Genomic DNA, 15,733 nt, shown 5'->3' with positions numbered 1-15,733 from the left:
AGATGAAAAACTATTTTTGACTCCATCTAGTAAACTACATACTTGGCATTCAGTGGTGACAAAAGCGCCTCTTAAGAGCTCAGAATTACCCATTAGGAAATCAAAATAGGAAAAACAGATTATAGATTTTAAATGGTGTCCTTGCCAAGAGCCAATGAATTCAAACCTGAATGTTACTTTTATTATTGTTTACCTGATTACTTTATTACGTAGTGATAAATAATCTGTAAAATAAAATCCTTTAAATACCAAAACAAATACACAAATGATAGCATGTCAACATATTTTAATGGTTTTTAATGTATCTGGGGCTTGAGCCTAAAGCTACTCTACCCACTGACTTGTACTGGAATTCTATATAAGCATAAATTAAAACATTAAAGTCTCTTATCATGTACTTTAATCTGTATATTAAATTGATTCCCTTTCTTTTTCCAATTTCAAAATAAAAATGCTTTCACATTGAAGTAGGAACATGGTTAAGAACTAGAAATGTATTTTTTGTTTCCTTTTGATATTATGGAAAAATGAGTTTCTCTATCACAGCTGAGCTATTAACCTGATTACACAAGTAAGGACTCAAAACATATATATAAGTAATGTTAGTTGAGCAATTAATTTAATCGAAATTCCTCAGACTTTATATGTAAACTTCCTCATGCATATAAGATCAGAGTGTAGGTCAACATTTGTTGTGGAAGTATAATCCACATTTTTTCCTATTGGGTCTGCTCAGGTATTGACACAACTCTATGTGCAGAATGAAGTCAGAGGAGAAGTTTTGCCATTTCAGTGAAAGCAGGCTCAAATCCAAGAACAGCAAAATACTGAAACTGAGCACTATTGTGCAAATCTAAGAATCTAGCCTTTTGTCATCACTATTACTGGGTCAAAATAGACAGCAAGCCATCAGCTAAGCAAATTTTGATTAATACTCTTATACCTAGCACATCATGAGAGAACTTGAGACACATGAAAGACAAGTGGACTTATTTAAATGTTCCCAGTGTGAAATATTTCCATTTCCAAATGCAGGGCATAAGGCCCATTTGTGGTGTGCAGCATTATGTTATTATTCCATTTCATACAATCTGCTGTTCTGAAAAGAAAAACATGTGCTATGTTGCTGCTGAGCAAATCATACTTGTTTCATGTCACAGATCCTATAGGATTTTTTTGTGGAAACTCCTCTAGTTTTACAAATATTCTTCCATTTTTACAGATTTTCTTATGGCTCATTTGGTGATAGGACAGTCACTACATTGTTCCTACCTAGAATTCCCAATACCTCCTTTCTGACCACTGAAAATTATACCCATATTCCCTCTAACCATTTTTGCTGATAGTACACAAAAATAAGTATTATGCAAAATTAACAACAACAAAAAAGAGCAAGCTACTTGCTTTATTTATTTCAGAGATGCTGACTGATTCAGCTCCTGCAGAAAGAAATGAAAGCTATGTATGCTCCTCCCTTCTGAAAAGCAGGACACAAATGTCTAGGAATGGAAGGATTTGTTGCACTTACCAGGGACTAAAAGAATAGCACCAACAACACCAGCAATTATAATGATGCTTCCTGTAATAATCAAGCCAACCTTCTTTCCAAGTCCAATTTCAAATTTTGAGCCTTAAAAGAAAAATGGAGAGAGATACAGGAATAATGCATTAGATACGAGATGTTTTCCACAGAAAGACCTCTTAAATTTAGATCAGTTAGAAAAAAGCATCCCTCAAAAACAACATCTTAATATTGCACACTTTTCCAGTTGCCCCAGTGACACTGATGGTAAAACTTAAGCTAAACATCTTGGTTAAATTACTAATCTTGCCTTACTGTGCAGCCCAGGCTGAACTTCCACTGTTTGTTGCAATCTAAATCAACTCTTCATAACTCCTCTTGCTAGTTCAATTAAATAAGGTATTCATTTTTTTAAAGTTACACTGAATGTTTTTTTAATGAGATTAGGGCAGTAACCTGGGACTTGAAAAACCTTAGTTCAACTCTCTGCCTAACCACAGACTGTGCGTTTGAACTGATGCTGCCACAGTCCTTTTTAACAGATGAGGAATTAAACTCCTCTACTTGATATAAACTCTTTAAGGTTAAGTTTATTAAAGCGGTGATCTCCAAACTTTGCTGCCCAGTGGCAAACAGCATTAAGGGAGTAATAAGCTGGAGCTAACATCATAATTTCCTGTACCTGTCAAACACAAGTGATATCAGAATCTCACAGATATGTTGTCCCCAAGCCATGGACTGGAGACCACTTTATTGAAGACTGTGATGTCCTTGTGCATTACCTTGTAAATACCATAGATCAAACTTTTGCAGCAAAACTGCATTATTAAGCACAGACTGCCATCCATTTCAGAAGTGGCTCATTTCAATGGTGGGTTACATAATAGCTATACTTCAGGAGCTTTTAGAAGAAGAAAAGCTGTAACATAATATCATTATCACCAGCTGTGTTTGGTTCCACCCTCCACATTGTTAACAAAACAGCCAGGTAAATTGGAATTCTACAGGACAGGAAAAGCACAGCTTGATTCTAAGGTTGAAAATTTGAAAGAAAAATCCTGGGTTTTAAAAAAGTAATTTAGTCTTCACTCCTGACAGCTGAACGTAAAAACGAATATCCCACTATCCGAGCAGAACCATGCTTTTGGAGTTAGGAGTAAAGGGATTACATTTTAAAAGTTAGTTCTGCAATAAAATAAATCAGGTATGTTCAGAAAAGGGAGTTTGTAACTAAGCTAAGTTTGTTTTGATTTTGTTCAGTATATAAATAAGCAACACTATGTCAGCAAAAAATCTTTTATCAAGCAAATATAAATCTCTTATCAAGCAAATATAATAAAAAGTCTCCCCAGCACGACTAGGGTAGAGTGTATAAATCTCTACATTTTTCCTCAGATATCCTTCTAAGTACATTATTATGCAAGAGCCAGACTGATCTGTTTGCTGCAAGAACCATCTTTTTCACTTGTAACAGGGCCATAATCCACAACTGTAACTACTTTACTACTAAATTAAAAATAATTTATTTGGAGTTTTAAAACTATTTCTAATCCTATGTTCTGAGGGTATATATAATTAAATTAAAATACATTTAAACAGCCAACTGAACTGACAACATTTAATAATTAATGAATGCATTATATTAAATCCCTATACATCAAACCCCTACAAAAAAAATCTACATCTTCCCGAACACCAGGTAAAGGTGAAAACAAGTGTTATGAACCATTAAAGGAAGATACTGTGACAAAGCATGGGGGTGGGGTGGGGTGGGGTGGGGTGGGTGGAAATCAAGAGTTAATTAACATCTTAAGTAAGCACTGAGAAATAGGGGGTAAAATAGTCAACTTAAAAATCAAAGGGAATTTGGTTGATTCAAATTTTCTTCTGTAAAGTATCACTGCTCTCTCTCCCAATTTATCTATATTTTACATACTTTACGATAGCCACCACAGTAGCATCTGATTGCCAGATAATGTGCAGACACATAATGTCAGGTACTTATGACTCTGGAACTTAAAAATAATGAAAACATCAAGTCCAAATTGGCCCTGACAAAAAAAGAGATCAGGAGTCTCAAATTAGCAAATATTTTACTTGCTTCAAAGAGTTAAACATATCAGAATTCATCACCATTTTAAAAAGAAAGAAAGTTTAAAATACAGAGCCTACAGTACAGAATGAAGATGCACCGTATAAAATCCAGACATCAAAAGAGTCAACTTTAGGAATTTAGTATCTCTCTCATCACCACCCAGATTGTTGGTCCTGGAAGTATTTTAACACAGCAGACGATATGCTGGTACTAAATTAAACTTAGACCAATTCAATAAAACCAATGTGCAGTGTTACATGAAGAAGAAAGCATCATCTCTCTGCAATAACACTTGTGCTGCCATAAACTGAAATATCTTTCTATTCCTAGGATGAACCATTAATGTCACGGTGATGTGACAACTACATAAAAAAAATAAATCCTTCTTGACATAAGTTACTTTAAGGATATTAATTACCTACTGTAAAATTTAGAGTCAAAAGACTTTTTCCTGGAAAACATTTGCCACTAGCATCAGTGCTTGGAGTAGTAAAAACAACACTCATTAGCATTTGCTAGACCGGATCCTAAAAGTCAGCTTTCTAATGTGCTACCAAAACCAGCTTCTATTTCCACCTTTTGAACTTAAGTACTACCTTCTATTATTCCATTTCATGTTGCTGCTTTATACACTCATGTGATTTTAGTGCTAAAATCCAGTATTTATAAAGAATGAACAGAACTTAATACTCACCAACAACACATAACTGCGCCCAAGAAAAAATAATAGCCAAAAACAGGAAGAGTATGATGAAAACACTTTCTACTGGAGGAAACCAGCTTCCTAAGAATTTAAAGACACAAAAAAGCGAGAGGAAGAGACAGAAAAAAATTAAGTTATTAGATTTATATTCTGGTGCTCATTTTAGCTTTTTCTGGGGCCTGCTTAATAATCTGTGTGCTACAAGTTTTAATATTAAAGATAACATCAATTGTCTGATCTTGACCACCCCAGGTGATTTGATAAATATGACAGGCTGCTTCCTACTCATTCAGGATTCCAGTTGCTGTAACTCCCATTCCAGAAAATTCCAGGGGTGCTTCTACACCACTTTTCCCATGTCTAAGCAAAAGCAAGGAATAGCACGCTGTTGGTTGTGTCTCACATTTTATTGCAAATGCACACAATACTAATCTCCACATTGATTTCTCCCAGTCACTGGCCACTGTTTTCAGTCCTTCATCCTCTGTTGCCTTCTTCTCCCAATATCCCCCCTCTACCACTGAATGTGGCAACGGTGCCAATGGAATGTTGTATCATTTTTGTAAAGTTCATTTATGCTGCTTCTTAGGTATAATGCACAAAGTTGCAGGAGACACCAAGACACAACACTCCCAGGTACAATCATAAGACTTGGTATACCATTACCTGCCGTTCATGCAAAGGGTTGCCTCCCAGGTGATAACAGTGGGCATGTCTACACTTGCTATGAGATTTAGGCTTGTAAACCTTCCCTGGGAATGCATCGACACGTGCACCCTGTTGGGAGCAAGTTTGTGCCTTATGGGAGTAGACAGATCCAGGCATGGTCCTGCCCTGCTCTGCCCCCATGCAGAAGCCAGAAAGAGCTGCAGGATCCAGCTGCATCTACCCAGGTGCCTAGGGGCTCCAGGGAGGCAGGCTCAGCCTGGCAGCAGGCTGTAGGAAGGGGCAGACTCAGCCTAGCAGGGGTAGAGGACGCTGTCCTGGGAGCCTGTGGCCAGTGCCCATGGACACTCCCCACCCTCCGCCACAACAGTGGCGGACAGGGCAGTGTATCCACAAGGCACTTGCAAACCACCTCCTCCCCCACCCCCTGCAGTAGGGCACCTTGGCAGCCACCCATGGATCCCAGGCCCAAAGGGCAACCTCAAAACCACACACACTATTGACAGTCTCAAGCAACAGTCTTTAGTTCCCTCCCCAACAACAGTCCCCACAAGTCCCCATTGCTAACCCCACTACCTGCCACCAAAAAAGCACCCGTTTCCCTGTGCAACTATGTACTGTGTGGTGTGTACCCTCCAGGAGGAAGAATGGAGGGATGAAGATGCCTATGGGACAGAGCACGGGGAGAGGCTCTCAGCACCCCAGCCTCTGGCCACACCACCACAGGTGCAGATGCCATGTTGAAGCCAGTGGGCTGGGTTCTCAGCCATGGGTGGGGGCAGCCACTGTTCAGGCTACACAGCCTGCTCCCCCTCCTCCACCTTGGGGCCTGAAGTCAGCAGGGCCAGTGTACGGTGCTGGTCCTGCTGTTGGCAGCTCCTGCTCAGGGACCACATGACACCTGGGCAAGTGGCAGGTAAAGGCCCAGGTGGGGGACCTGGCTCAGGAGCAGTGGCAGGGAGCCCTGGCTGCTGTAAGTGCTGCTGCACGTCATCCAAAGCCCATTGTGGGACTTGGTGCTGGGCCATGGGTGGCTGCCAGGGGCATAAGTGGCACTAGAAAGTATTATTTGGGGGAGGCTGGGCAGTGCAGAGAGCGCCCACCTGACCTCACTGCTTCCTCCCACAGGGCTGTTCTAAGGCCAGCGTGCACTGGTGCTGTGCACGTGGCAGCAGAGGAGTGCACAGTGGCGAAGCACACAGCAGGGTCGCTGGGCACAGCGCTGCAGTGGCAGTGGAGACACTGTCACCGACTGGGTTTGGGCGGGGGCTAAACCACACTTGCCCTGACCTTCCACCACCTATGCCCAGGGGGCAAGCAAGGCTGGGGCCAGGGGTGGCATGAAGGTGACCACCAGGCCAGGATGGTGTCCAGTAGGGGTGTGCAAAGCGGGCAGTATTCAATTCAGATTCAGCCCGATTTCATAGACATCAGGGCTGGAAGGGACCTCAGAAGATCACAGAGTCCAGCCCCCCGCCCCAGGGGCAGGAAGTCAGCTGGGGTCAAAGGATTCCAGCAAGATAGGCGTCCAAATGTTTCTTAAGAGTCCAGAGTAGGTGCTTGCATCACCTCTGGAGGCAGTCTATTCCAGGCCTTGGGGGCTCAGACATTACAGAAGTTTTTCCATATGACCAGCTTAAAACGGTCTTGGAAGAGTTTGAGATAGTTTGACCTTGTCATCCCTTGAGGTGCCCTCGTAAACAGGCATTCCCCCAGATCCTGATGAACACCCTTTATATACTTATAGGCAGCCACTACATCACCCCTGAGCCTGCGCTTTCCAGGCTGAAGAGTCCCATGGCTCTCAGCCTCTCATCATAGGGCCTGTTCTCTTGCCCTCTGATCATGCGTGTGGCTCTCCTCTGGACTCAAGCTTTTCTGCATATTTTTTAAATTGTGGAGCCCAGAATTGGATGCAGTACTCCAGCTGTGGTCTCACCAAGGCTGAGTACAACGGGAAGATGACATCCTGAGATTTGCTTGAAAAGCATCTATGGATGCAAGCCAGACTTTTGCTTGCTTTAGCAGCTGCAACATTGCATTGATGGCTCATGTTCATCTTGTGGGCAATTATGATCCCCCAAGTCCCTTTCGGCTGTGGTGCTAGCAAGTGTAGCACTGCTGAGCCTACAAGTATGCTGTGGGGGAGGTTTTCTGAGGTGGAGTACCATGCATTTATCTGTATTGAACGTCATTGGGTTTGTGTCCACCCACTTACTAACCTGAATATAAGATGGCCCCGCAATAAATTAGATTCTGTATGTGAGAAATTTATAAAATTGTTATAAAGAAGATTCATTCCCACATGGCCTGACAGCTGTTGCCAGGTAGTAACTCCACCAGCAACAAAATGTCTCTTGTGCTTATCACCTCCTGCAACTTACAGTAGTTCATCGGGATCGATGGGGTCTCGTGCAGATCGTGTTTGTTCCATAGATTCATAGACATCAGGGATGGAAGGGACCTCGACGATTATCAAGTCTAGCCCCCTACCCCAGGGGCAGGAAGTCAGCTAGGGTCAAAGGACCCCAGCAAGATAAGCATCGAAGTGTTTCTTGAATAAGTCCAGAGTAGATGCCTGCACCACTCTGGAGGAAGTCTATTCCAGGTCTCGGGGGCTCAGACAGTAAAGAAAAATTTTCTTATATCCAGCCTAAAATGGTCTTATAGGAGTTTATGACCATTGGTCCTTGTTTTTCTTTGGGGCACTCTGGTGAACAGACGTTCTCCCAGATCCTAATGAACACCCCTTGCGTACTTATAGGTAGCCACCAGGTCCCCCTGAGCCTGCACTTTTCCAGACTGAAGAGTCCCATGGCTCTCAGCCTCTCCTCATAGGGCCTGTTCTCTTGCTATCTGATCATGCGTGTGGCTCTCCTCCGGACTCTTTCAAGCTTCTTGACATCCTTCTTGAATTGCAGAGCCCAGAACTGGACACAGTACTTCAGCTGCAGCCTCACCAAGGCTGAGTACTGCAGGAGGATGACATCCTGAGATTTACTTGAGAACCATCTATAGATGCAAGCCAGGGTTTTGTTTGCTTTACCAGCTGCGACATCACATTGGTGGCTCATGTTCATCTTGTGGTCAATCATGACCCCGCCCAAGTCCCTTTCGGCTGTGGTGCTAGCAAACATAGCGCTGCTGAGCCTATAAGTATGCTGTGGGGTTTTTTCCTGAGGTGGAGTACCTGTCATTGGGTTTGTGTCCGCCCACTTACTAACCTTATCCAAGTCAGCCTGGATCATTAGCGTGTCCTCAGGTGTGGACGCTATGCCCCAAAGTTTAGTGTCATCGGCAAACTTAGCCAGTGTGCTTCTGACACCAATTTCCACATGGTTGATAAAGATGTTGAAGAGAACCGGTCCAAGGACAGAGCCTTGGGGGATGCTACTGGTTACGGAGTGCCATAATGACTCTCTGCCATCAACCACTACTCTCTGGGTCCAACCACAGAGCGAGTTTCCCAGCCATCACGCTGTGGTGTAGCCAAGGCCACGTCTGGCCAATTTTTCCATGAGGAGGTCATGGGACACCAGATTAAAGGCTTTTTAAAAGTCCAGGTATATGATGTCACTCTCTTCTCCCTTGTCCAGGTGATATGTCACCTGGTCATAGAAGAATATGAGATTGGTCAAGCAAGGCCTACCTGCGACAAACTCATGCTGGCTATCACTCAGGATGTTGCCCTAAGCCAGCTTGTCCAGAAAGGTCTCCTTGATAATCTTCTCAAGAATCTTACCAGGGATTGAGGTCAAGCTGATTGGCCTGTAATTCCCGGGATCTACTTTCCGCCCTTTCTTGAAGATGGGTACCACACTGGCCTTCTTCCAGTCTTCAGGTACTCCACCTGAGCGCCATGAATTTTCGAATATTTTTGCCAGTGATTGAGCTATGACACCTGTGAGCTCCTTCAGTACCCCAGGGTGTAGTCCATCTGGACCAGCTGACTTGAAGGTGTCCAGCCTCTCAAGGTGATCCTTTACTAGATCAACACCGATGCTGGGTATAAACACGCCCTCACCCTGGCCGTCCCGCCTCTTGCTAGGCAGGGCAGTCCCATTGGACTGATGAAAGTCTCTGAAGTGTTTCAGGACCTTGTAGAAACACAGTGTCCATGGGTTTGACTTGGGCAATGTGTAAATCCTTCAGTGTCACAGGAGGTGCCCTGTAAAATATCTTACCAAGTGGGCTGTTTTGGATTCTGTCCTGGTTGCCAGCTTGCAGATCTGACTCTTGTATTTGGCCCAGAGGAACAGCAGGGCATCCAGCATTATTTGGTCCCCAGTCCGTTTAGGCTTGTGCAGCATGATCTTTGCAGACTTCTCCCATCTGGAGCCCCAGAAGAAAGCTCACGTGGCTCTCTGAATTCTAATAGTGACTTGCTCTGAAGGGGGGAAAACCAATGCAGTGTATAGTTGTACTAGTTGCAATATCGCCCTCAAGAGGGCACGTGCCTCCCCATTGACAGGCAACGTGATTCTCATAGCCTCAGTCCTTGCTTGATTTTGGTTCCCCCCCCCTTCCTCCAAAGTGCATTTTTCTGTATTGAATGTCATCAGGTTTTTATCCACCCATTTTCTGAGCCTGTCAAGTTCGGCCTGGATCACCAGCCTATCCTCAGGTGTGGATGCTTTACCCCAAAATTTGGTGTCATCAGTGAACTTGGCCAGTTCACTTCTCACACAAATGTCCATATCGTTAATAAAGATGTTAAAAAGTATAGGTCCAAGGATGGAGCCTTGGGGGACACCACTGGTCGCCAAGCACTTCTGTCGACTACCACTCTTTGGGTCCGACCTCGGAGCCCATTCCCCAGCCATTGGACTGTGATGTAGCCGAGGCCGCAGTTGGCCAATTTTTCCATGAGGAGATCATGGGACACCAGACCAAAGGCTTTTTTAAAGTCCAGGTATATGATGTCAATCTCTTCTCCCTTGTCCAGGTGATATGTCACCTGGTCATAGAAGGAGATGAGATTGGTTAGCAAGACCTACCTGCAACAAACCCGTGCTGGCTGTCCCTCATGTTGTTGCCATCAGCCAGTTTGTCAAGAATAGTCTCTTTGATAATTTTTTCCACGGTCTTCCCAAGGATAGAGGTCAGGCTGATAAGCCTGTATTTTCCCAGATCTACTTTCCTGCCTTTCTTGAAGATAGGCACCACATTCCAATCTTAGGGCACTTTACCCAAGTGCCAAGAGTTCTCAAAGATCCTTGCCAGTGGCTGAGCTATGATGCCTGCCAGCTCCTTAAGTACTCTGGGGTGCAAACTGTCTGGACCAGCTGACTTGAAGGTGTCCAGCCTCTCAAGGTGTTCCTTTACATGGTCTACAGTGACGTAGGGTATAAATTCACCCTCACCCTGGCTGTCCCACACCGTGGTAAGCAGGGCGGTCCCTTTGGGCTGGTGAAAAACTGATACAAAAACCCATTAAGCAGGCTGGCTTTTTCCTGGGTGTCACTTCTCAGTTGTCCCATTAGGTTTAGCAAGGGTCCAATGTTACCCTTGCTTTTTGTCCGACTCCCCACTTATCTGAAAAAGGACTTTATAGGTCTCGCTTTTTAGACACAGGAGGTCCATGAGTTCCTTGCAGAGCCCAGGGAGTTGCTATGCCCTTTTGCTACCTTTCCTCCAAGATGGGATGGACATCACTCGTGCTTTCAGGATCACCCCCTTGCGGAGCAACCATTCATCCTGAACTCCTCTTCCTGTCCAGTCGTGGTCCCTTTGGGCCTCGACAACCAGCCTCCTAAGCATATCAAAGTTAGCTTTCCTAAAGTCGAGAGCTCCTGCATTGCTGATGGACTTGCCAGTTTTGTGGTGGATAGTGAAAGTGATCAGCTCGTGCTCAGTCTCCCAGCTTCCCTTCAATTCTTAGGTCACTGACTAGATCATCCCCCTTTGCCAGGACCGAGTCGAGCAGCGCTTTACCTCTTGTTGGTGCATAGACTTCATGAGTCAGAATGAGCTCTTACACACACGTGAGGAAGCTTTGTGACCATTCGGATTTGGCCAAGTGCTCTTCCCACAAGATGTCCGGGTAGTTGAAGTCTCCCATGACAACCACGGACCAATAGTGTGCAGCCTCAGCCAGTTCCTTGGTGAATTCCTGGTCAAGCTCTTGTTCCTGATTAGGAAGTCTGTACAAGACTCCTAACATTGTGTCCCCTGTGCCAATGTCAGCTTGCAGGGATGTGTAGCTTTCCTTGACATAGAGCGCTACAGCCCTGTCCCTTTTTTCTGCATGATCTCTCCTGTATAGGGTATAGCCATCTATACCTGTGGCTCAGTCTTAGGTGAAGTCCCACCAGTGTTGCCCTGAGGGGTCAGGCCAACGCTCAGGATCTCAATATTGCACTATTAGACAGGAGGGTGTGGTGTATAATTGTACATGCACACATAAAAATCAATTAAGCACACATACACTCACTAGGTGCATACACCCCTACTAGGCATACACACTCACAGTAGCAGCTCAGATACACATACGTTCAAAATAATTAGTCTAGGTTCATGCACACCTATCACCAGTTTAAGCCCATACCTGCTACACACACACCAAATTTAGACAGAATCAGTTACCAGTTACCAACACCTGCACAGCCAATACACATACGTGGATTACTAATTCATATACCACATACACACACACAAGGATATCTATATATGTGTATATAAGTGTATTCACTAATTCACACACATACCACCCACCTACACATACACACAGGTGAGTTCCTAAATTGGGTGTTGTGATGTGTATGTATGTATATGCTTGGTGTACTTGGGATACCTGGGGAAAGGTTAAGGTAAGAAAGTAGAAGTGTAAGGAGTTAAAGTTACCAGGATGGGGATTAGAACTGGTAGACTATAGGGGCCTGGGCGGAAGAGCTGAGGCCCCGAGGTTACTTGAGGTTAATTGATCTTAATTGATCAAGGCCCAAAGCCTGCAGAACAGAGAAGCCCCAGGGCACAGAGGCTGGGTCTGGAGCCAGAGCTACCAGGAAGCTGAAAAGGTAGATGGGGAGAGGGAAAAATGGGACTAAGGGAAAGTGTGGGCGTTGAAGAGGGGCTCTGGGTGTGGGGGAGCCAGAGGATGGCTCCAGGGCAGCTAGAGAGGTCTGGGAAGCTGCAGGGTGGGGGGGAGCCTGAAAACAGAGAGACGGACAGCAGAAAATCACAGAAAGAGCAGCAGGAGAGACTGAAAGGCAGCAGGAAAGCAGGGAAATGCAGCAGGAAGTCACAGGGAAAAGGCAGTAGGAACATGGGAAGCAGGGGGACAGCAGAAAATTACAGGAAAAGCGGAAGAAGAGACTGAGAGGCAGCAGGGGTAGCAGGAAAGTAGAGAAAGGGAGCAGAAAGTCACAGGGAAAAGGCAGTAGGAATTGAAAGGAGATCAGGAAACTAGTGGAGAAGGGTGGGGGCTGCAATTGAGAGAGAGAGAGAGGCTGGAATTTAAGGAAAGGACTGGGATTCAGTAAAGCATGACCCAACTCAGGGTTGCAAGTGACAGTGGTTTTACTGAACAGGGGAGATGGTGACACAATGCCAAATTGGTTCCCTTGTGCACGCGCACACACGCACGCACACACACACTCTGGCAGCAGGGCTTAGAGAGGCTTGGTGCAGGGGCTGAAGTCCACTGAAGTCCAGGAGGAGAGAGAGAGAGAGAGAGAGTCCCCAATTGTAGGAGGAGGTGTGCAGGACGTGTGCAGGAACCTCTCCTTCCTGGAGAGGTTCCTGAAGGACGCCGTCCGAAACAAATACGCCGGTGACCAGAGGGTCAAACCCAACCAGGGCAAGGTATTCGACGTCACCTCGAAGTGGGACTCCAGCAACCACTTCATGCCCAGCAGGAGCTTCACGCGCTTCGCAAACTGGCACTTCCTCCATCGCACCCGCCTCAACTGCCTGCCTCTGAATGGGGCCATCCGCTTTGGCCGCCAGGACAAGAGGTGCCAACTGTGTGGCTACACGGCAGAGACCCTCCCCCACGTGCTGTGCAGCTGCAAGCCGCACGCCAGAGCCTGGCAGCTCCACCACAATGCTGCCCAGGACCACCTGGTGAGGGCCATCCTGGCCGCAGCGGGGGAGGTCTCTGTGAACTGCACTTTCCTACGTACCTCAAGGTACCAGGCACGGCTTGTGAACGCTGAGATGGTGGGGTGGATGAAGCGTCTCACAGGAGCGGGGGGGGGGGGGGGGGGGTTTCCTTGTGCACTCAGCAGCAGACCCAGAAATGGATCAGAAGTACTTCCGGTCCACTTCCAGGTTGCCACCGAGTGTGACCCAGGAGGCACCACTCACTGAGTCGGGAGGCAGAGTTTCCCCCATGCGCTCCATGGTAGACCCAGAAGTGGACCAGAAGTACTTCTGACCCACTTTTGGGTCCCCTGCCTGGGCCACCATGGCAGCCTGTCACTCCTGCAACATAAGCATCCTCTTGAGGAGGGCAATGTGCCTCTTCTGGAGGGTGGGGAGCCTGTGCCAGAAGGCACAGTCCTCCCAGTCCCTCTTCTGCTCCATATCCTGGGTGCACCAGGCCTGCAAGTACACCAGCTACTCCTCTACCATGGTGACCAACTTGTCCAGCAGGAGGATGCATTCTTGTGTGATGCTGCTGGTGGAGGCAGCACGTGTAGAAGGCAGCAGCTGACCATAGTGGTGTCCTTAGAGGTTAATCCCCAGTGGCAACTGGTACATTTCCCCCTTGTGTAGCTACTGGACATGCAAAGCCAGGAGAGGGGCTTTTTGTGAGCATTCGCAACATTTAGAGATAACATGTGCTAGGCTGAGGGGCTGTATGACACCCAGCCTCAGAACTGTGTGAGCTGCCCAGGCAGCTGAGGAACCCAGGGATCATGCTACGTTGGCCAGGCAGACCCTGCCACAGGTGGCCACTGGCTAAGCCCTCCATCCCCACTCCCTCCAAAGAAGCAGGTGGCCTGCTTGACGCTTGCTGCAGTCAGCCTGCCTTCTGCCATCCCTACCCAGGCCAGGGCAGGGCTGGTTCTTACCACCTGCCATGGCAGCTCCAAACCAACTCCTCCCGTTTCTCTTCCTGCAGGCTAGACGTTTTGATCCCGAGGCACCAGACCACACTGCCCAGAGTTGGGGAGGGAGGGGAGGAACTCCCGCACAGCTGGCAAGTGGAGCTGGTGAAAACCCCCACCCTCCCGAATGAGGTCCTCTCCAGAGAAGGGGACTATGTCTGAAGCATGCCCCTGCTGAGAGTCTGCCAGGAGTACCATGATAAGCTGTTTGAGTGCACTGAGGGATGCCCAACCCACCAACCACTGTACTGAACAAGCCAATTCCCCCACCTTGATCATTGATGGATGTCCACATGGCACCAGTCTGCCTACGGTTAGCTCTGAAATAGTTAAGGAGCTCCTGGAGGAGCTTGATGGGTACAAGTCAGCAGGCCCGGATGACGTCCATCCACGGCTGCTGAAGGAATTGGCCAGTGTCATAGCTGAGCCACTGGCACAGCTGTATGAGCGTTCGTGGTGCTCTGGCCAGGTCCCTGAGGACTGGAGAAGGGCCAATGTGGTGCCCATTTTCAAGAAAGGAAGAAGGGATGAGCTAGGTAACTTTAGACCAGTCAGTCGTACCTCTATTCCTGGGAAAATGCTAGAGAAAATAATCAAAGAACACATTTGTGCAGGCCCAGCAGGGAAAACAATGCCGAGGGGAAACCAGCACAGGTTTGTCACAGGTAGATCCTGCCTGACAAACCTCATAGCCTTCTATGACCAGGTCACGCACTGCCTGGATGTGGGAGCCGAGGCTGATGTCACTTTCTTGGACTTTAGGAAGACCTTCGACACAGTTTCGCACCCTATCCTCATTGGGAAGCTAGCAGACTGTGGAGTGGACACCTACACAGTCAGGTGGGTGGCCAACTGGCTTAGGGACCGCAACCAGAGAGTGGTGGTAGATGGTTCCTTCTCGGCCTGGAGGGAGGTGGGCAGTGGGGTCCCGCAGGGTTCGGTCCTTGGACCGATATTATTCAATATCTTCAGCAGCGATTTGGACGAGGGCGTGGAGAGCACCCTCTCCAAGTTCACTGATGATACCAAGTTGTGGGGCAAAGTTAGTATACCGGAGGGCAGGGAGCAGATTCAGGCTGACCTGGACAGGTTGGATCAATGGGCAGAGAGACATAGGAGGCAATTTAATAAAAATAAATGTAAGGTACTCCACCTAGGAAGGAGGAACCCCCAGCACACCTATAGGTTGGGGAGTGTCCTTCTCAGCAGCTCAGAGGCAGAGAGGGATCTTGGAGTCATAATTGACTCCAAGATAAGCATGAGCCGGCAGCGTAACGAGGCCATCAACAAGGCCAACCGCGCCTTGTCGTGCATTAGCACGTGCATGACTAATAGAACAAAGGAGTTGATGTTCCCCCTCTACGCGGCACTTGTCAGGCCGCAGTTGGAGTACCGTGTCCAGTTTTGGGCGCCGCACTTCAAGAAGGATGTGGGGAATCTCGAGAGGGTCCAGAGGAGGCTCTGTGAGAGCGCGCTGGCGTTTGCGCAGGCGTTCGCGCCGGCGGGCGGGCAGGAAGGGCCAGGAGTGAGACTCCTGTAGGGGTAGGGAGTAGACACCACACAGATCTACAAACAGCAGCTTAGAATGGTGTCTACAAGGAGTGCTGCTAGGGCCTCTGCCCAGGGGGACAAGGCTAACCGGGCCTGGTCTGAGGCCTCCACCCAGACCAAGCCCATGGGGGAGCTGATGTCCC

At 47.1% G+C, this 15,733-nt stretch overlaps 1 protein-coding gene across 4 annotated transcripts in view; it reads right to left on the bottom strand.

The window, feature by feature from the left end:
• The window catches only part of CD47 (CD47 molecule), a 58,106-nt gene that overhangs the window by 26,787 nt on the left and 15,586 nt on the right, over positions 1-15,733 (bottom strand). For all 4 annotated transcript variants that reach the window (XM_019476383.2, XM_019476384.2, XM_019476385.2 and 1 more), the window contains 2 exons: positions 4,312-4,401; positions 1,529-1,630 (listed from right to left, as the gene is read on the bottom strand). In XM_019476383.2, coding sequence (XP_019331928.1) covers positions 1,529-1,630; positions 4,312-4,401 — 192 coding nt within the window. The remainder of the gene's footprint in view (positions 1-1,528; positions 1,631-4,311; positions 4,402-15,733) is intronic.

This window comes from Alligator mississippiensis, chromosome 1, assembly GCF_030867095.1.
Source record: "Alligator mississippiensis isolate rAllMis1 chromosome 1, rAllMis1, whole genome shotgun sequence".
Lineage (NCBI taxonomy): Eukaryota > Metazoa > Chordata > Crocodylia > Alligatoridae > Alligator > Alligator mississippiensis.
Note: the sequence above shows the minus strand (reverse complement) of the source record. Positions and strands in the feature narration are given on the sequence as shown.